This window comes from Anoplopoma fimbria, chromosome 6 (genome assembly GCF_027596085.1).
Source record: "Anoplopoma fimbria isolate UVic2021 breed Golden Eagle Sablefish chromosome 6, Afim_UVic_2022, whole genome shotgun sequence".
NCBI classification, from domain to species: domain Eukaryota; kingdom Metazoa; phylum Chordata; class Actinopteri; order Perciformes; family Anoplopomatidae; genus Anoplopoma; species Anoplopoma fimbria.
In genome coordinates, this window is record NC_072454.1 from 19468185 (window position 1) to 19490074 (window position 21890).

At 41.1% G+C, this 21890-nt stretch overlaps 1 protein-coding gene across 1 annotated transcript in view; it reads right to left on the bottom strand.

Moving 5' to 3' along the window:
* Positions 1-2549: 2549 nt before the first annotated feature.
* Positions 2550-21890, bottom strand: part of plpp4 (phospholipid phosphatase 4) — a 38123-nt gene continuing 18782 nt past the window's right edge. Inside the window, exons 3-7 of the mRNA XM_054600582.1 lie at positions 15882-15972; positions 12758-12821; positions 12466-12590; positions 4327-4497; positions 2550-2761 (exon numbers count right to left, since the gene is read on the bottom strand). Coding sequence (XP_054456557.1) covers positions 2550-2761; positions 4327-4497; positions 12466-12590; positions 12758-12821; positions 15882-15972 — 663 coding nt within the window. The remainder of the gene's footprint in view (positions 2762-4326; positions 4498-12465; positions 12591-12757; positions 12822-15881; positions 15973-21890) is intronic.

A 21890-nucleotide genomic window follows, 5' to 3' on the forward strand; every position in this document is an offset into this window, starting at 1 on the left:
TTCAGAATAATTTCTTTATCTTATTTTTTTATATCCCTTAAGTCCTTGGGAAGGTGAAATGAATGAAAAGAAAAATCCACAGAATAACACGCACTGGTTGCCCTTGTGCATCTGATTTGAAAAAACAAAAAAAGAAATATGGACTCTATTATGCTGTAGAAATTTACTGAATTTTCATTTGAGAATGACACATTCACCTTTGAAAAAACTGACACCTACTGCTACAAAAGTATCTATAGCACCAAATTAAAACAAATGGTGGAATGATTTGAAGTGTGAAACGTAAATCCTTTAAAGCGAAAATACTGTTACAGACATGACCTCCGAACAACATATTTTTTTCCAATATACACTGCACCATCTAATAGAACAATACTAAAATGACAAAGTACAAACATCAGGCTGCCAAGTCAGGCAAATGCAGGTCTACAGAACATATTGAATCTGTGTCACGATCATTTCATCCCCAATTCTGCCTCAAGATGTCAAACTCTCACAGTCACAGGTCTTTAGGTGCTGAACGACTTGTGAAACCAGCGAGGAGGTTACACGTTTCTCTCCAGTCAACTCTCAGAGTCTCGTCAAGTCCCGTCACAGAGTCTGATGTGCAGAGTCGAGCACCTTTTTCCTCTCTGGTGAAAGGTTCATTCTATGTAAAGTTTTTATTTTGTATTGCATCCGTGCGGATTGCCCTCGTCGAAAAGCTGCACGTACACACCGTTTGAAGAAGCTGCCGATGGGTTGCATTAGTGATAGAGGCTTGATTGTGACTGATTTGAGTAAATAATGTTTGAAAGAATTCCAATCAGAGAGAGTCTTTCCTTTTTAAACATAAAGCAGCTGAAGGTGCGGCAGTTTCAGCTGTTGCTTTCTACATAAAAACGCAGTCTTTAGACAGTGGACACAAGTGCACAAACAGGCTCGACCAACATAATGACAAGATAATACAATTACATATCAACCTTCTACATTTGGCTTGCTGCTTATTTAGTATCACTCTGTTTCAATGTGCCATCTCCTGATTTTCACACTTCACCTTTCGGTGCTTAATATATAATCATTGCCTTCCAACAGCATGTGTGGTTGGGTTTGAGGTTTAGCTGAGATTACGCCTTCCCATTAATGTCACAGCAATTGAAAAAGGACATAGTAACCAAGGCAACAAAATGACACAAAGAAACTTGTAAGAGGCTACAAATTGCTTTGTTGATGATAGGGAATGTGCCATCTAGTTTAATAACACATTACATGGTGAATACAACGAAAGCAGGAAATAAAGACTTTGGTGTTTGTTTGGAAGAGCTGTCCCTCAATTAAGGCTGGAAATATTAATATGGATCTTAATGAATAATACATCACAATTGCTGTTCCCCCGAGTTCAGGCCTGTCGTTTCCTGAATGCTAGATTGTCCATTTGTGGGGCTACAGTAGGGCTGAAAGCCATTTACAATGCTCGTGGGGCACCTCATTGGTCCTAATGTGCTCATGAGCAGCAGTGGCGGACACCCCTTAATGAGGATCAATGCACAATCAGAAAGGAGCTTGTGCCTGTGTCCAGACACACTTCCACCTGCACCACAGTTATAGATTGCGCTCATTGAGCTACAATTTGGGTTCATGTCCCTGTGCAACCTCTGCGGGAACATGAGTAAAATGCAGGAAATGTGAAAAATAAAGTTGGATGGTGGCAATGAGGGGAAGAGAAAGGAGAATGGGCCGATATGCAGGACTGCACCCGGAAACTATACAAACCCCGAGAAAATGGGGAGGAATGGAATGATAAGAAATTGGTAAATGTAGAAGAGAAAAGTTTAGGAACATTGGATCCTGTCATTGACATGGACAGGGGCTTTTCTCCAAGTTGGTTCTATAATTATTTATGTTGCAATTGTACAACCAAAAATAACTGTAAGCATTAAATAAAAACGCATATAAAAGTCTAACTGAAACACACAGAATGTCATTGGGTTCTGGCGCTATAGTTACTGACAAATATCCCATAATTTGTTTCTTAGTGTGACATGAAAACATACAGTATTCTAATCGTTAAACTGGTTTGATTTCATGGTTTGATTGCTGTGACATTTCATGTGACCTATGGTCCCCATCCTTTAACAGCCAGACATAGAATAAAGTATTCCAGCATGAAACAAGCTAACAACATTTCTCATTAAGCAAAAAGAAATCCAGCCAAAACTTTAGATATTTTCATCTTCCTTCCCAGCCATTAGTAAGACGAGTTTCCTCAGGTTTTCAACATGTTTTTCTCTCTTCGCTCTCTGCGGCGATGTCCCATATTCGTAGGTTCCTCTCACACATCACATCTAAATATAGACTTTCAACGACTGCTGTGCGAGAGCCAGATATTTATAAAAAATAAATAAATGAATGTAGGTTTCACCGAGACGGGATGCAACAGTATGGAGATGCGTGGGGTTGTATCATTGTCCACTGGAATGTGTAAGAGAGCCAGTCAGTCACTGGGCATGGGGAGGCGGGCTCGGTGGCTTGGTGAGGGTGTTGGGGGGCGTCTCGGTGGGAGCCACTAGTCATACTGGCCCTTCAGTCAAGCCCTCCAAGGGAAGGGTGGTGGCATTGTCCGTGGGTTGCGGATCGTCTTCGGGATGTAAGGGTGCGTGGGCGGCGGAGGCAGCCAGACTGGCATAAGGCAGGTGGCAGTCCATGTGCAGAAAGGGCGGGTAGTGCTGGCGATAGCAGATGTACGCAAACAGCAACCCGATCACTCCTCCGACAACGGCGTCTGCAAAGAAACAAAAACACATATATTTTAAGATATGCATTCAGAGTTAAATTGAGACCGTGTGGAGGAAGAACAAAAAAACAAAACAACACCAGCTCTTAGAATGAACACAATCGATAAGCCATTACTGTAGACTACTGTATGTGCCATAGTGTTCCAGTGAGCATTCATCACGCATGGCTGGTTTAGAGCTTGATGAAAGTGAAGTAAAAGGCAGAGCCATGAATCTGTTCTACTGAGGCTCACCTGCCTCCGGACAGGCTGTCTCTGTCATTTTGTCATCTACACTGAGCACTTGCGTATTATACCTGCCCCCCTTTAAGCAACGATACATCATATTATATCACGCTGCCACGGTGAAAATTAAGCCTTTATTGCTGGGTATAGATCAAAATGACATGACCAGCTGGTGGCTGGAACAGCTGAAGTAGAGGATTCCATATTATCAAAATCATATTTCTCCACAGGGCTCAGCATACACCCTTTACTTTCTCCTAATGTGTGAAACAAAATATAACACAACATCGATTTCCACCATTCATAAACTATACAATGCATGAGCTTGCTCTGTGAATGTTTCATCGACTCCTGTCGACTGAATTTAATAGGCTGTGACTTGATGCAATATAAATGTTTGGTGGCCTCATGGAGTCAGTGATTGGAAAACCCAGCCCTTACCCCCGCTGCAGAAACAGTGTGCACCCCAAGGTGCAAAGGGGTGGTGAGGATATTAGCATATACATGGTGCATGGCTCAGCAGCCAGGATAATGGTGGCTCTCAGCTCGTGTGTACACTGAGTGCAGATTGGGGACCCTCCAGTTTAATGGGCTGCACCATTGCGGCTTACTTACAGTGTGCTGGGGAGACGGAGGAGAAACAGTGTGCTAGGAAATACTAAGAGGACTCAGAGAGTAGTAACTCCTGTACGTGTCGCATTTTAGATGTAAATAAATCCTGGTTGTTAAAAGAGTTGGCTGCTCTGTAGCTGCCCTGCTCCCCGGGAACATATGGCTCCCGAAAACTAATCAACACCATATGACAGAGCTGCCATCATATTACCACATATTTTCTCCCACACCACACCCACGTATGCAACCCCCCCCCCAGACCGTATGCAAAACTGATAATTATAATTTTTCACCCAGGCTGCTGAATTAAATGCCATCTTGCTATCATCAGATCCATTTTTCAGTCATTATGCTACAGCAGACAGAACACTGCCCTTTACAACAACATGTTTAGGCAAAATAAGCAAATAAGCAAGCTGCCCAGTTGGATTTACTCTACAGTTTTAAGCCTTCCCTTGATTTGCTGATTAAGTAAAAAATGCGATTACAGCAGTACAGCTGTTTGAAATGAGCGTCACCCTAAGTTTGCCTTCTAAATGATCTGTATTATAATTATAAAAGCGCCTTGAGCCAGGTGCGATTGAAACCAACTTCTGCACAATAATCTTTTCTCAGGCTGACACAAGCAGATTTAACACTATGTAAGATTAAAAAGAAATGAAAAATTCTGATTAATCCAGTGTTCCTGTGTCCCGTATCTGAGCTGTTTTGCAGACCTTGCCAGTGGTGTTTGTAGTCGCAGGTCCGGGACAATGCGATCATCATGGCGCTGTAGAGAGGCAGCACCATTGCACAGAGACGCCAGCTACGTCCTCGACCTTGATCCGTAAAACACTGCAGCTTCCCTGCCAGGTAGAAGGAGGTGAAGCCGAGGCCGGAGAATGCAACTAAAGCAGGCAGGGAAGTGGGCGGACAAAGAGAAAGAAGAGAAGGTTAAACATTAAATACAGCATCCAGATTATAATATTTCCTCTTGTGTATCACCAAAGTCATAAACCTAACCATGTCTCAAGGGACTTTCTTGTAAAAGTTTCACTGCATGATGGAAAAGTGTGGTAAAGTTACAGTACAAAATTAAAAATCGGCAATAAAGCAGAGAGCTATAGTATGATGACCAAGCGTTTTAGGCTGAACAAGGTAATGAAGAAGGCAGATGGGAGACTTGCAGTTTGTCCACTGCCACCAGCTAGCAGATAAACTCACTGAGGGATGTAACTTCAGTCTGCTAGGAAAACGTCTCCACACTAAATCACTGTGTGCGACAGGACACCCACATCTACACAGCTGCACTAAACACCACCCAAACGCTGATGGAGACTTTCTTAGTGCATGGAGTTTGTATGTGTCCTCAGTGTGCATCCCTGAGCCAATACATGGAGCAAAATGAGATTCATAATGAGCCGTTTCTATGCAAACACTGCCGTACTGAGATAAGAGAGGAGGTTGTGTCAGTCCCAAATTACAACACATTTCACATCTGATTAGTATGGGGCTGATTCATTAATATATAGCAGGTGCAAAAGGCTCATTTCGTCCAGCAACTCCACTGCACAGACCCACCAACAACCTGAGAGTCTGAGGTCACAGAGAAAGCTAAAGCCCTGTATGAGAAAACAAATGTGACTGAGCCGCTGGACCAGCTGTGCTGAGTTGATGGTGGTTGATGTAAGGGAAACAGCGGGGGTCTAATTATATGAATTATAAATTGTGTGGAGCCGTAAAAAAGGTGGTGCTGAGGCAGGATCATTACTTTAACGCTGCAGCGGGGCCAAAAAGCACATTTGTCGCACAACCCATAAACTGGCCAAGAGTACTGGCTGCCATGCAGGACACATGTGTAGCCAGTAGAGAGAGAAAGAGTGTGGGTAGAGAGAGCAGAGGCAGGGCTCCAGCCATCTCAGTGGCTGTCCTGCTGTCAGGGAGTAGGAGTTGGCTCCATTAAGATCTCAGCATTTGTCCATTAGGCAATTTAAACCAATATATTGGATGGCTGGTACAGGTTGTTAATGGGTTTTGAATGAAGAATGGTTGTACAGTGTCAGACATCTCGGAAATGATGGGTATAATGTTGTTCGCTTGATTGCATTTTTACTTTAAAATTGACTCCTATATTGAACACTTAAACAGCAATGAATCTAATGTGGGAGTACGGTTGGATTCCACAAAGGTATGTGTGGTGTACTGCATGTGTTCTTGTCGTTGCTACTCAGCCAACAGTCTTCATGTGACTTTTCAAGCTGGACACATTGTCATTATATGGTCTAAAATCCACAAAGAAAAAGCTACAAAAGTGTAAAGAACACACTGGACAAATTAGACAGAATTTGGCCCTGGATTGGTCGCCAATTGGTCCGTTGTTTGAACCTTTACTTGACATGTCACTCATCTCTACAGTGTTAGCATACAAATGGCAAGGAAGAAATTAAGAGACAAAACAAAAATGAATAACCACCCGGAACAAACAACAGTACTACGATTCCACTATGGAGCACACTATCAGCAATCCCAATACAACTAACAGACATTTCTAACCAGACACTCACCTCCAATTCTGGCCACATCCCATGTCACTGCTCAATGACTACAGACCTGATTGTCCTTCAACCAAGTTTTTAAACAAAATAGTTTTATTCTGGACCAAAGTATTGGACCGACAGAACATTTCCGTCCATATAGCCGCTAGCGTGACTAAAAAACTATGCCAGCGTCTCTTAACACCACCAGTGTTGTTAACATAACCTGGAAGAGGCCCAACTGACGTGAATCAAATGGATCCTGTATTGCTGACTGTACAGGCTGCTTTGGTCGCCCATACAATCTCACTTACTAGTAGTGGTTTAAGTGGCAAAATTACATTTGGCCAATGGGTCCCTTTTAATAGCTTGAGCTTTAAAGTTGACAAGAAGTTCATAGTTTTATGGAGACATAATTCACCCAGGGCTGGATTAACCAAGTTAATACATTCCATCAGTTAAATCAATCTATATGGAGAGCAGGGACATTATTAAATTTGCAAAAAATGAATTGACACACCGTAGTAGACCGTATAAAGCTATCCTGCAGAGACTCATCATTATCACCCCCCACAAAGAGTGCCAAATGGGTTCAACAGAAAACAACAACACATTACTTTCATGCTTTCTGGCTCAGCTCATCAGTCCAGTCCTTCTGTTGGGAGGTCACGAACAAGCCATCTGAGATCCTGAGCACCCCTCAGTGCCCATACATCTCGCGTCTGGCCAACCTCTCCACATTTCTAATCACGCAGCAGCTCACACCATTCATTTTAATAGCTCTCTAACCATAGCTAAGAAGATTACATTACTCATTTGGATGGACAGAACACAATTATCCATGAACGAGTGACTCAGTGTGCTGAACATTTCAACTGTGGAAAACTCACAGCAGTCATACATGAGAAAATCGCACGTTTCCAAAACACCTGGTTTCCCTTCAGAGCTGATCTACCAAGTAACTGCAGTTTTATTACATATATTTGTTTATTGCAATGTGCAATGCCATCTGTATTATTTGAACATGAAAACAGTGCTTATGTCACTTATGACACTGCCTGCCCTACTCCCGTTGTCTGTGTCTGCATCCAAACCTACAGTCTGTCACAGCTTATTGTGGTTTTCTTACTTTATTTTTGGTAATTAGACATTGTTGGTTTAGCTCTCTAAAAATGTGCCAATGTTTCATTTAAGCCGATGTGATTTTTGTTTGTTTTTTGGAGTGTGGGGCTTCTATTTTAGATGGTAAGTGGTACAAGTACACAATATTCAGTTGGCTTCTCTAATGGTTTGTTGATTAGTTTTAGAATTGTAGCCCAGATATGAAGAGATATATTTAAGCGCAGCAAAATTGCATTATATTATTAAAGGTTTCATAAGGAGGTATGGTTTATTGTAGTGGTAAAAGTGCATGCTTCATTTCCACATTGCATACAAACAATATGTTTGCAGACAGTGAGTCAACATCTTGAGGATTATACTAATATAATTGCTGAGGGGATATGCATAATACATGAGGGAGGACAGCAAGCGTGTGTCTCTCACTTGCATCTAAAACACAATTCTACGTGTATAATTAGCATAATTAGCATTTGCAGTGGCAGGGTGACACAATGAATACAGTAAGCCGCTGAAAGATGCTTCCCAAGAGGCAGCACGAGACTCTGAAAGGACAGAGGACAGAGAGGAGGCCAACAAAGGGGAAAAACATCTCGGTAATGAATCCGCTTTGTGCATTTTAAAATTACTTGGTGAGTAATTCCCCCGAGAGAAAACAAAGCTGCCTAATGAGAGTGATGAGTGCAGTGCGATTGCTTTTTTCATCTTCAATCGAGCATAAGGTTTGCTCAGAAGATGCAAGTGAAGAAGTCTGAATGGGTGATATCTGTAAACATGGTGAAATTGAGTATATCCATTCAGTAATTCCATTTGTGTGTAGGTATATTATGAAGGAATATAAGTATTAAAACAATAACAGTCTTCCATGTGAGATTGGAGGCATGTGTAACATTGTGTATGAATCATGCTGAGCATTGTAATAACTAGCTTTGAGGGAGCTACACTACTTATCTGTATTCTTTATTTGGGCATATATTGTGCAAACAATGATTGTTGGGAGCATACAAAGCATGCAGAGTTTCAATAAAACATTCTGGCATTCCTTTTGGGGGATGCATGCGGCGGATAACGGTGGTGGTAGAGCAGCATGATGAATTGAAATGGCAATACTTGAGTCGTCAGGAGTCTTACACACACACACACACACACACACACACACACACACACACACACACACACACACACACACACACACACACACACACACACACACACACAGCTTACACTTCCTGTGACAGTGTTCAATTTGGGTTTTGGGTTAAATATCTCAAAAGCCGGTGTTCCACTAAGGATAAAGTACAATCATTTTGGTGATCCTCTGAATATTCTTCTATTACCATCATCAGGTCAAAATCTTTATTTAATAGGCTGCCTTATTTTTGTTTTTTTTTGCAACCAGAGGTGACATGACGGTAGAGCTAAGTACAGCCAAATCCTGAATAAGATATTTTTATGGTAATCAAGTATGTTCAAATGAACTTTCATGAACTGAAAACACACTGTGAAAGGGTTAAAGTCGTAAGACGAAAACAAGGACAAATCCCAGACCAGAACGCAACGGTAGCGACCTGCCAATCACAAGGTCACCACGCCCTAAAACATACCCTGCTTTATGGTCTATTTTACTCTAAATGGGACCATAATTTACTAAATGAACATCATGCTGTATTGAAAAAGACTTGAAACTAGAGATTGAGACCATCAACTCATGTTTACAGCGTTTACTAAGGTAATAAATCAAGTGAGAAGTAGGGTCTTTTTCTTGTAGACATACAAAGACTTATTTTTGCAACCAAAGGGTTCGCCCCCTGATGTCCATTAGAAGTTTAATGCACTTCTGCATTGGCTTCAACATTCAGAACTGCCGGTTGCTGCCTGCTGAAACTAATGATGTTCCCATCAGCCTCAGCTACATTGTGCTTACTGTTATTAAGCAAATACAAGCAAGCTAAAACACTTAACTAAGAGCAGCAGCGTGTTAGCATTGTCAACGTGAGCATGTACTGTTAGCACGCTTACTTTAGCATTAAGCTTAAAGCAACACTGGGCCTAAGCCTCGCAGGGATGCTAACGTAGCTGTATAATCTTAGCCTTGTTTTCCTGAGCCATTTTAAAACCATTCAAGATTTTCATTATTTTCAAGTTGCTTCATAATTATCATTATGTGGGACAGTAGTCTCCATAAACACCACACCACATGGCATCCCAAATACAAAAAAGTTGTAAATGCAATAAAGCATGATTGAATGGCTGGTAACAGGAGAAGTACCGCAGACTGTATAGTGAAAAGAAAGCTACAGTAAATTAGGAGATGTTCTGTTGAGCCTGTTATGGTTTTTGGCAGGTGAACACAGAGGACAAATTGCTCTCTAAAGTACAGCGTTTGGCTATGGATTCAAAGAGTGGAGTCAAGCTCTGGTCAAAGCCTCTGCAAAGTCTAGTAATTGTGGTAATATCAGTCTCCTTGCTGAGAAATTGGAATTCTGTTAAAATGTCTATCATTGACCACACACAGACACAAAGTCTCTAACCAATCTCTGGCAGTAGCTGTTCTGTTTTCCATCTCCCTTCACTCACATATCTGTTTTGACCTTTGACCCCTACAGGAACCCACGGGGCACCCCTCTGCCTCCCGTCACAAGCGATGCATATTAACCAACCACTTGAGGTCTGAATTTGTCCAATCCATTAACATGCAAAAGCCCAACAGGAACTCATTATTAGCGCTGCATAATTGCTGCAGCACTCCAACACAAGCTGCTCATCAACCTCTTCGGACACTCAAGACAGCCTGAAGTGTTCCTCAGTGAGTTACAGTAAATATACGAGAGCACACTTTGCAGAAGTGTAATTCTCTTTAGTTACTGAACTAATTTGATGGGACATCCCAAGCTGCGGTTAATTTAATGTAGATCGTTGTGTGGAAGTAGAAGAAGAAATGTGATTCAGAGATGTGATTAGGTCCTTCTTGCGGGATTCATTATTTTTTTGAAGGGCATATTAATTGATCATATCTAATGGTTTAATATGCATAGGGAGGGATGGTGAAATTAGTATGATTAAGAAGGAGATAACCTACAGCTAATGCTTTTGGGCCGGCTTGATTCACAGTTGTTTATATTGGTGCAGTGGGTTCAGGGGAGTTTGTTTTTCTCTTTTCTGGCACCTGTCTCCTCCAATTTGTGTTACTCTGTTACTTTGCTATGTGGTGAAGAAAATAAATCAAATCAAGGAGAACCTGAGTGGCTTTAATAGTTTTTGTGCTTTTGAACATAGCTGTCAAACACTTGTGCGTATTTATATTTTTGTCCTGGCTGATTCTGATAGATAAACCAGAATCGTTTTAGGGGGGAGGCAGGAGTCTCTGAATGCAAATGAGTTTCTTTTACCAATAGTCTGTGTCTCAGGCTTCATATTGGTTACAAATGTTGTTGCTTTGCGTCCAGATGCCACTTTGATTAAGGCTACATTCACTCTTGCTATCAGTCTGCCCCTATTCGCTGTCCCTTCCCACATCCGTCTGGGCAAAAGCTCTGTAACATATGCGCGGTCCAACAAGCGTAGTCCTGCTGAAAGGAGACACAGACAGGAAATTGGATTTCTTCTGCTCTCTGGACGTGATGGCACGCGGGTGCCCCCTGTGTCCCCGTTGCACAATTCTCTCAATCACTTTCTCACTCACAGCGTAACAGCATAAGGCCATTAGAGCTGCCGCGCAGAATGGATGTAATCCATAAACACAGTGCTGCAGTGAAGTACAGAGAACGGTCCCTCTCTGCTTTTTCTAATGGGACACAGCCAGGACTTCAAAGCATTTCTATTTAAAGCAGGTGTCTGTGAAGCTGTAAGTATGCAACTTTAACATTATGTCAGGGAATCGATTTGCAATCAGACCAGACCATGAAATTACAGCAGCGGTGAAATCTCATCCATCTTGCTGCATCATTGTAAAAACATCAAGACCGATTCATCCCGTGTTTTGAATTTTCAACCTGCTACAGAGCAGTTTAAGGCGGTCTCACTCATAGCAGGATTTTAATTAAACCCATTCACAAACCTTTTTACGTGTTTAAGTGTTTCTTGCACACACACTTACGCCCTCCACCTCTCGCCCTCCACCTCTCAAGTGCACTTCTTATTCCTGAACCTCACATGTAACATTTTCACTTTAATTGGAAAATGAAATTGAAAACATGAGTTCAAAATGCTCACAGAGCCAGGGATATTCACCTCTTTTTAAATTGTGACGATTAAATGCTTCAGTTGGCTGCAGCCATTTCCGTGTTTACACATATTCCTGCAATACTTGTGAATTCTGCATAATTACCTTGTTAAATGTGAATGTGCATCCAGAGTGGTAATGCAATAAGGGTTTTGAACAAAAACAAACAATTTAGATATAAAGGGTGCATCAGTCCGGGCACGACTCACTGGAGGATATAAAGATATATATTTTTAATTTTCCATAAAAGATAGCAGGAGCTTTGGTGTAATTCCAGTGCAAGCATTTAACTCTTCTGAGTCGCAGGAGCAACAGAGACAATCTGCTTCAAAAGTATGTTTTATGAAAGACGTATCTTCTTAAATGCCGTCTTTACACGCCCGGCGCACCGCATAATGCTGAGCAGCTATCCAACATCTGTGTGGCCGCCCACAGCAAACACACCGTGAATACCACTTAACATTCATCTGCTGGACAACAGAAAAACATGTGAATTATTTAACACACTGCTGGAGGGGAAACAGCTTGGAAAGCAATATGGTTGAAAAAATATGTCCAGTGTCCAACATAGGTCTGCACAGTTGAGCACAGCGGGAAGTCTCAGGAAGCTGAAACAGTAGGTGTGCATGTCAATCACCCAGTGAGCCAGATTGAATGCGCTTGACTCAATCAACCAAACCGGAGAGCGTCTCGACAAGGTGCCTCGGGATGCGTAAATTAAATGATAAACTCATTGCTACATGTTGTAATTAACTTTGAAGAGAGGCGGCAACAAGATCATCGCTTGTGAAATGTGAACTAAACGTTTTGTGCGCAACAGGTTAGCACTCATGGACATTATCTACTTGGTGAAATGTTTCTCAGAGCATCGAGATCAAACTGTGTGAATAGCTACAGTTGCATGCAGTTTTAATGAGTCAGTGTGTGACTTTAGATATCTTTTGTCACTGTGCGTTACAAGTGCTGGTGGTGATCTGCTTTGACTGAAAGCTGGTACTCACAGGAGGAATGGCTGCTGGGGAAGCTCTTGCGTCCCTCAGAGACTAGATCCGGCTCCCCAGTGCACAGCATCTTCGCATTCACTTGTCCATCTGGGAAGCAACGTTGGAAATAGTCGGGCCTGGGTCTGAAAATTCAAAAAACATGCCTAAAATACGGTATCTGCGACGTCGGTACAGAGAGTTCCATCTAATTGTCCATCAATCTAGTGAGTCATAGCTGAAAAAAATCTGATCTTCAGAGATGTACCATCACTAACGGAGCCAGAAAAATGCTTGAGTTTGTTAAGCGTACCTGCCAACAATCAACTTGATGGTATTTGTGAAGACTCCATTCAGGGCGAGGGCCAGGGACACAGCTGGAGTAGAAAGATTGACACTCACAGTCAAATCAGAATCTTACTGTAGTTGATACAGACACGGTTGACATACAGCATTTTCACATTTTCAAGGAGCATTCATGGAAACAGCGACGCTGCAGTGACACAATTGATTTAACTATCAGTGCAATACAGGTTCTCGCAGGTTGCCCACTCCTCTGATGTAATGGGCAAATAAAAGAGCCAATTAGGTTCATGGGAATTTCCCTTGCAGCTGGACAGATGGTTGTCAGGATTTATGTGTCCAGCCTTTCAGAATTTCTGAGCAATATCTGTAGCGAGCAGCTTCATAAACACACACAAAAACACACACACAGAGAAATAGACAAATACATATATCTATTCATGGTAGGTTTCTTTCTTCTTTAGCTGAATCAAGTCCTTTGTGCAGCCAAATTAAATGAAGCCCTAGGCCCAGAGGCCCCGTCATAACGGTGTACTCTGGGGTCCATCGTAATGAGTTGAAGCCACTGCTACACAGAGCCAAATATTTAATTGGGAGAAAAAGTATCCCTACAGTGGTGGTGGCAAAATGAATGCAACTTATTAGAGCCAATCTAACTGCAGAGCAATTAGTGCTTCAGTTCAACTTTGGTAATGGGAAACAGGAGGACTGCTATTGGTTGACAGGTAGGCAGTAGGCATTGCACTGAAACTGTACGTTTCATTTAATTAGCTGTGAGGCAAAACAGGCTCATCATTAGCCTGAGTTGCCGCCCTCTCAGGTTAATCCCAGCAGCCTGCAGGTCAATTGAACTCACCCCACGTCGCCAGAGCTCATACCTATTATCTACCCGAGCTGCTGAGACGAGCACAGTGTCAATGTTATTTAACAGCTCGTTAATTTGGGCAAACTCTGTGCGGATCAGATGAAAGCCCAAAATGAGGTATGTTCCGTTTGACCAGTTGGAAAATGGTTCATTAAAATTGCAATCTGTTCCCTTCGGCAGATATCTCTCAATATCAGGAGGGGCTTACTGTTTAAATCAATAGCTCCAGCTCATATCTAGCCTGGGGAAGTATGCTGATGATCATTAAAATAATTCATAAATTATTTAGCAGGCCCAAAGCCAGAAGTAGCTCTAACACAGTTTTGGCAGTCAATTTTTTTCTTTTTGCATTGACGTCTTTAAGTTAAACTCCTAGATTAAGGGGACATCTTTGGAGCTTGTTCCATATTTGGGGTAATGGTATAGTAATGGTGTATATGTGCTGTATATTTCTGCCTTGTGACTCTGTGCCTCAGGTTCAGCCCTGCCATCCTTAAAGGGTATGAGAGCGACTGATGTGATTGGCCTTCTTAAAGCTCGCCACAAGTGCACCTGCTGATAGTGCATTGCTCCTCATAAAAATGAAGTCCCCCAGCAAAAAGTCCTTTTGCCAAATTGGTATGTGCCGGATTGTGTCACTTACTTCAGGGTTTGCTCTTGTGATTGCACTACAGGAGGTAGAGTCTCTATTCAGTTTCCTGCTGCATCACTTTACAAAAGTCCCTGGCATTCAGCTCATATAGACGATCGATCTTATTCGCTGTTGAGGTTGATTTGAATACAATCTCTGTTAGTCAGGAGAATAGCCAGCGACATGCTCAAGAAACTGCCACTGTCTAAATCTTCCAAATGTTCTTGATTCTTGATATTCATTCTCAAAGCTCCGGTTGAAGTTTTGACACATTAGACCAAATATGAAGACACCACACAAGCTCCTGCTATTGATGACACTCTCATTGTCTCACTAACTGGAAGATTACTCCCTCTACACACATCAAACAATAACGCCTCTGCATGCTTTGAGATCTCACATTCAGATGATGAACAACATAATTCATGCTTCATAATCGAAAAATTAAAAACAATCACTGCAGAATCATCTCAGTGTCGTTCTCAGAGTGTGGTCTTTTGGAAAGTATAATCAAATTTCCAACATGGCTACATTATATCTTGACTGATAATTACACAATTAAGCTGCAGGAGTTTGGGAATGATAAGGGATTATTAGAGGACTCTAACAAAGGGAACATTGTGTTCTGTTTACTCCAAAGGCAAATAAAGAGGAGCAGATGTGAGAACAGAGTGCACTGTTTCAAATAATTAATGCACAGTATTAGCAAAGTCCCATTGGTATTACAGGGGTGAAAATCTAACTCCAAAAAATCCTGCATTTCTGCTAGAGAAAATATATCTATTTGAAATTTTAATCTGTGAATTCACGGCAACTTTGAACACAATAACTTTGTTGGAACAAAGGGATAGCTACTTTTCTATGATTTAAGCTTGAGATGAAAAAAATAAGTGGGTCTGTTTTTGCTACTTCTTGACTGCACACCCAGCCTAAAAACTTCTTCTGTGACCCGTCTTTCTCATTAGGTCTAGAGGTAGCCTTGATTCGAAGCCATGTTAAAAACTGTGACCATGTCAGGATAATGGGCTCCCTTTTTATTTTTTGTTCTTCAGTGGGATGTTGATTTCTACGACTATAAAGCCTGGTAGAAGTGCTTCTCTGCAGGCAGTAATTGGCCTGTTACATTCTACAGGGCACAGTAATCTCTACACTGATGCAGCCAGCCACCCTTTCTCCACCAGATTCATCTCTGTGTGTCTCTTTAATTGGATTTGTGTTAAACTTCCTTAATGCTCTGTGATGTTCTCTGCCGTCCCAGGGGGGATATGGCAAACGAGGAAAAGAAATCAGCGTGAGGGAAATGCCCAGATGCTGTGAGAAAGAGCATGAAATTTAAAATGTGTGTAAATACTTGTGGCTTCTTCTGCGATTAAGATTAACTTGTGTGGTGCCATATTGACTGTAACACTTGGGCACATAATTGAAAGATCTGCACCATTAAGCACAATAAAGCAGTTTGTGTTGACCATTTAGCCCAAATGTTCAGGTAGAACAGGTGAAAGAGGATAATTTGTATTAAAAAACTCCAACAATATTTGCAACAACTATGAATATGTAAGCTTTGACTTTCAGACTTCTCTTAAGATTGTGAATAATAACAACGCATTGGTGACATTTGAAATAATTGGCTTTACGTACCTAAACATGCCTCTTTGAGCTCTGTCTTGTCCGTCCGCTGAATTATCTTCACCACAAATATCACCGCCAGTGGGGTAAGGAATGAAATTGCCTGTGAGGATATAAAGACGAGACATGGACAGGTATTGTGACATTAGAGATTAGAGATCCTCAGGGAATGACATGAACCTATCCATTATTCAGAGTGAATTTTAACAAGGCAAACTAAGGGGGCCAAACCAGCCTCTTTGTTGTTCAGTGGGCTCTCTTTTTGGCAGAGAGAAGAATTTTGTCCCTCCCTTGATGAGAGATTTGAGCCTTCCCAGCCCATCGGCAATTATGCATGCCACACAATGGATTCATTACATTTCGCCCAAATTTAATATATTTTCTTTTTCCTTAAGCAACAGAGGTAGTAAACAGAGGCAGAGCTCCAGTTACATTATCATAACACACGTACTGAATTTCCCTCAGGTTCTCGAGTTCATCAGTTCGAAGGAGCGTAAATCAGTGTAACTCTGCCAATTAACTAATTTTGTACCTCCCCTTTCCTCTTTGAAGTAGCCAAATATGTAATCACACTTGGATTCATATGCACCAACCCTTATGATTAAAATTAGAAATTAAACCAGCAACACTTTATTTATGTCGTCATGACATGGGCAGAGGTGAATTACCATTCAGAAGTTTGAAATCAGCTGTTATAATATTGTTTATTTTCTTTCTTTAAATAATGTAAAAAAAAAAGTATAGATCAGACACAAATAGTATTATTTACATTTTAAATAGTTCCATAATGAAAACTTCCATTGTAACTGATGTCCCCATAGTGTTGACAGGTGCATGACAGGGAAGACTACTTTTGGAACATCATTTTTTAATTTGTTTTCCAGACCAGAAGACCGCAAGCGACCCAAGATCATTATTCAACCACAACAACTTTGCTATGAATATTTTTGGAAGCCGTTTTTTTCTTTTGGCCCTCTGCGGTCTACTCTGTGGTTAGAATGAAACGTTTGAACTGTGATTTGTCAGTGTTATGGTGTAACCAGACACAGAGTTAGATGAAGTTTGAGGAGATTCATTGCAGGACAACAAGGGGTGTTGGGTAAGTGGAGAGAAGAAGATGGCTGAGGGGGTAATGGTGGATGGCAGACTAAGCTGGACGGGTGGACGAGGATGATTAGCAGGCAGGAAGGAGGGAAGACAATCAGTAGATGTGATAACGATCATGATGAGCTGATCAAGGGCAGGTGTGCTGGTTGATCAGGGAGCTAGGAGTGAGTAGAGTGAGAGCCACACACACAGACTCCGAGACAAATGTGAGGAGGACAGGAGGCTCAGAGGATGTGGGAAACAAGAGGGGAAATACTGGGAAACAGCCATAGTATGTTCAGCTGGTATTCCCTCATCCAGTTCTAACCCTAGATTCACCTTCAATTTCTATTGTGCCATTTAAAGAATAGCTTTGCTGCTGCACACGCCTATTAATTCCAGCTTGTTAGAGACATTATTGTGCACTTGACACTTAAACGGGAACCTGTTCCTATTTAAATCTGCACTGATTTTTGACTTTTCAAATTGTATAGCGTTGTGTTCTCCATGACCGAAATATTACTTTTTTTTTCTTCACACCCCTTTATACAAAGTAACATCTATATGTAAAGATAATTTTTTTATAACCTAAAAGCATGAAAGACCCCTCAAAAATATGAAGAATTCCTTTCAGCACCCTGACTGTAACGAATCAATCTTTTGTGGCAGGAGATTCCTAACTCTTAGACGGCAGTGTGTAGGTAGTCAAAATATCACTTTACTCATATTGTAGCAATGAACAAGAAAGTGCTTCAGTACAAATCAGCCATGCAACACGTACTGCATCATGGACAATATCACATTATATATAGTGTGATACAGTATATAGTGTGTTTTCACCTGCAGATGGAAACACATTTAACGGGTCTTGCTCTGCTGAGGCATTCACTGTACACCACATAGTGAGTAAAATGAGTAGCTATTATATGTCACAGTGGCTAAACAGTGCTCACAAGCAACACCTACAAAAATACAGCCACAGATTCAAATACCGAATGTACTTAAATGTTACCTGGCAAAACTGGATCAAAGCAAAAAAGCTGTGGCAACTCAGCAGTTAGTGACATCTGCATATTTGCCAAAAAATGCACCCTGAGTGTCAGTGCCCTTTCAGTCGCAGCAGCTGCCATCACGTTATCACTGTGAGGGAATCCAGTGAATCATATCCATGCAGGCTGGATCAGCTATTTTTAAACAGTATTTCAGTTCTGCCAGTATTTTACTTTGAGATGTTCTTCGTAACCTAAAATGATACATTGGCACTCCTGGGAGTATATAACTTAATCAAAGATGTGAAGAGTCAAATGTTGATGAGGAAAGCAGCAGTAGGCTATGAGGGTTTGGGTTACCATGGAAAAACATTAAAGCATCCATAAACATCATGTGGAAATTTAAAGACAATTATAAAAACCCATTAATGTCTTTTCATTAACAGAGAGATTTGGCGCATGGTCTTAATTAATGTTCATCATCTTTTTCACATTTCTAAATGTTCTTAAAGGGGACATATCACTAAAATGCTCCTTTTTCAGTGCATGTGCACATACATTTAGGTATCTGGAGTGACTACCAACCCACAAACTGTGAAATAAGACAACCCAGTCAGTTTTTTCAAGGCTTGCCTAGATCAGAAAACATGTCATTCAACACGCTATTCAGATTTGGCTCCCCTTCCTATGTCACTTGAAGGCTCTCTAGAATATACCGCCCCACCATCTGAGTATCTCCACCCAGGGCTTGAGAGCTACCTTTGCTAAGGTGTGCCATATTCTTTTTGCTTATAGAGACAGGTGTTTCAGTGTTTCAGACAGAGGGTGAATACGTACATATTTAGAAAGATAGTATGAAAATAGTATTTTCTTTTTTTTGGGGCTTGTAAAGATGTTCTAGCAGCAACCAAAGATAAGTATGAACATAAGTATGAACACAAAAATGAGCAGGCTATAGGAGCAGGATATGCCCCATTTAACACTCCCTTACATAGGCTATATGTGAATCTGTTTAACCGTAAAATCCTTGTTCAAAATTATGTAAGTGTAACTGGAAACCTAAAAGGTCATACTTCCCTTGGTATGTGAATAACTGTAACCTAGTTAACTCCGCCTGAAGGGGTGGACTCACATACAGTATGCAGCTTTCAGAGAGATTACCACTGTCAATGTAAAGTAAAGTAAAATATTTCTCTACCAATTTTTGGTTATTTTAATAGTCTGAATATCTCTCTGGGAATGCATATTGTTTTTTTTACCTGTGAATTACATGAACTTTGCATAGAATGGGAAAAGCAAACATGAGATTCGATTGAAGGCACTGATCTGAGGTCTGTTTGCTACAGTATTAGCCCGTTAACATAAACTACAGGCAGGAAAAACAACCTTAGGCTATACTGATCAGAGGATATGTACTCTAAGATCATCGGGTCCAATAAATAACAAGCACTAGAGAATATTCCTGCCCCTTCCATAATGAGAGAATGACCCTTAAGGCTCCACGCATGCTAATACAGCCACATATCTTAATTAAGGTCGCAGTGAGTCATAATGTTGCTTCATGTTAATCCCCTCCATGGACTATTTTTAATGGCCAGATACATTCTCCACACCTTCAGGGCTACTGTCAGCACAATGACAGTGAAGGAGCCTGACTGTTGGGTCTCGGCACTGGGAGCGTTTTCCCTATAAGAGGGCATGTGGGCCGGGGTTATGGGGGGAGGGGGAGTCTTTCTCCCCCACTCATTATTTAGGGGGCCTGCCACCAGCGAAGATGTATGGCCATTGAAGCTTATATAAACTGTCAACATTTTTTTATGAAGCATGTTGAAAAAAGGAAATGAGTTGGAGATAAGCTCAAGGGTTATTTTTGCTGGATGCTTAGCACAGCGGAGGAATGGCGGAGGAAGTATAATAGGTGTTTTCGTGTTTGTGTGTGATTGGTGGAGGCTTTCTATAATAAATGCACTATAGAGTTTATTATAACAAATTATTTGCTAATGTGAAATTTAAAGTGTTATATTTATGAGCACATCGACTCCTGTTGATGTTTAAACTCCTTCATAATTGGTTAAATTGACCAGTCACCAATGCGTGTAAACGTCATTAAGTAGAGCCTCAACATACAGTACCTACTGTTGATACAGCCTAAGTTTACAGGAGCTGCCATGCTTTCTAGCATGAAATGACTGACAGTTAGTGCTCCCCACCTCTGCAGCTGCGTCTGCACATAATGAGATGATTGATGTGTGTGTGGTGGAACACACAGGACGGAGCGGTGCGCCAGTCAGTGAAACGCTGTCAGTTAGCTAAGAGGTGGGGTAAACAAGCAATGGGCAGGCAAGTCTTTGCCTGTTAAGTTGATTTAATATTTGGATCAAACGCTACTACGAGGTTTTTCTGACAAGTTGGCTTGCAGAAAGAGACGTCCAGCTGTACGGAATTAAACATGTCAGCCTGTCAGAGAAGTGATTAGCTGTAACTGTGGACTATTCAGCTAAAAGTCACAACCACATTTTAACAAGAGAGCAGCCTTGAGAAGCCTGTGAAAGAAGGCTTGATCGCTGTTTGATCTGGCATGAAAAGAGTTTATCATATAAGACAACAGGGTATATAATGCAATCATTATCAGGACTGAACACGAATATGAAAAACACATTAAGAAGGTATTCATTAGAGCAGCTTTAAAAAACAGTTCTTGTTCATATGAAGCACATTCTGCCAAGAGTGCCTGGCTGTTCCTGTTTAGATGGTCATTTGCATCTGCATTTCTGCGAAAACCTTTGCTAATCTTCTTTATCATTTTTGCTGTGACATCCTGGAGTCTCTTCTGGTTGCGTGGCAATCTCAAGGTGACAACAAGTCAGCAGAAAGTCTAAGCGCCTGCTGTTGGCTAAGAAATTACAGCGCATAACTCCCCACCAGATAAATCGTTTTTTAGGCCTTTAAACACGGGGGGCATGATAGAATAAATGATAAAAATGTAAAATGCTTTCATATTTGGGACAGTTGCAACCACTGTTGGAGGTCAATTGCATAGCCCAAGCTACTGAGAGATTTTATATTGAGTTTCCTTTTAGCAATATGCTTTGAGTGATTTTAAGTTCACTCTGGTAAACAGTTACGCAGTGTGTATATGTCCAGGGCTTTTATTGTTAAAGGTAAGAGCAGGAGGAGTGGATCTGGTCTGCGCTGCCTTTGTTAAGGATGAAAGGAGAAGTAGCCCCCCTGTTGTTGTAAAATATTATATAATAAATGTACGTCCTTTCTGCAAAACATGTTTGGTCGATAACTTTATTCGAGGTACAAAAGCTTGGGCAACTTGTCCCTGTTCTGGAGAGAAATTTATGTTGCTTTTTTTTTATGCATAGTATCTGTGTGAATGACAAAAACAACTGTTCAAAAAAGATAAACTGAATTAATCACACAAAAAAAGACCCATTGTGTAAAGGCCTTTAGTGTATATTTTTTTTACTTTAGATAGAGCAAGGCTAACTGATCCCCCTGCTTCCAGTCTTTTTGCTAAGCTAATCACCTACTGGCTCTAGCTTCATACTTTCGTACAGACATAAGAGTAGTATAAGTCCTTTCATCAGTTTCATGGCAAGAAAGCAAATAAGCGCATTTCCTCAATTGTTCATTTTTTTCCTTTTTGTCCCAGAAATGATTTTATTAAAATTGCCTCCCATACATTTCATGTCATTAGATGGTCTATGTTGGAGGCAGATGGAAATAATGCAGTATTCTCAGGTCTAACAACAGCTTGTTTGTTTTGGCATTGTGGGTGTTCTCATATTTCACCATAATCACACTTTGAAAGAAATTGGACCATCTAGTATCCGCCATCTGAGTCTGAAAACAATGTATGACTCACAACAACATCGGAATGAGCTCTGTAATGCCCACTATGCTGTATTCTAAGTGTATTGAAGCCAAAATGTGTTTT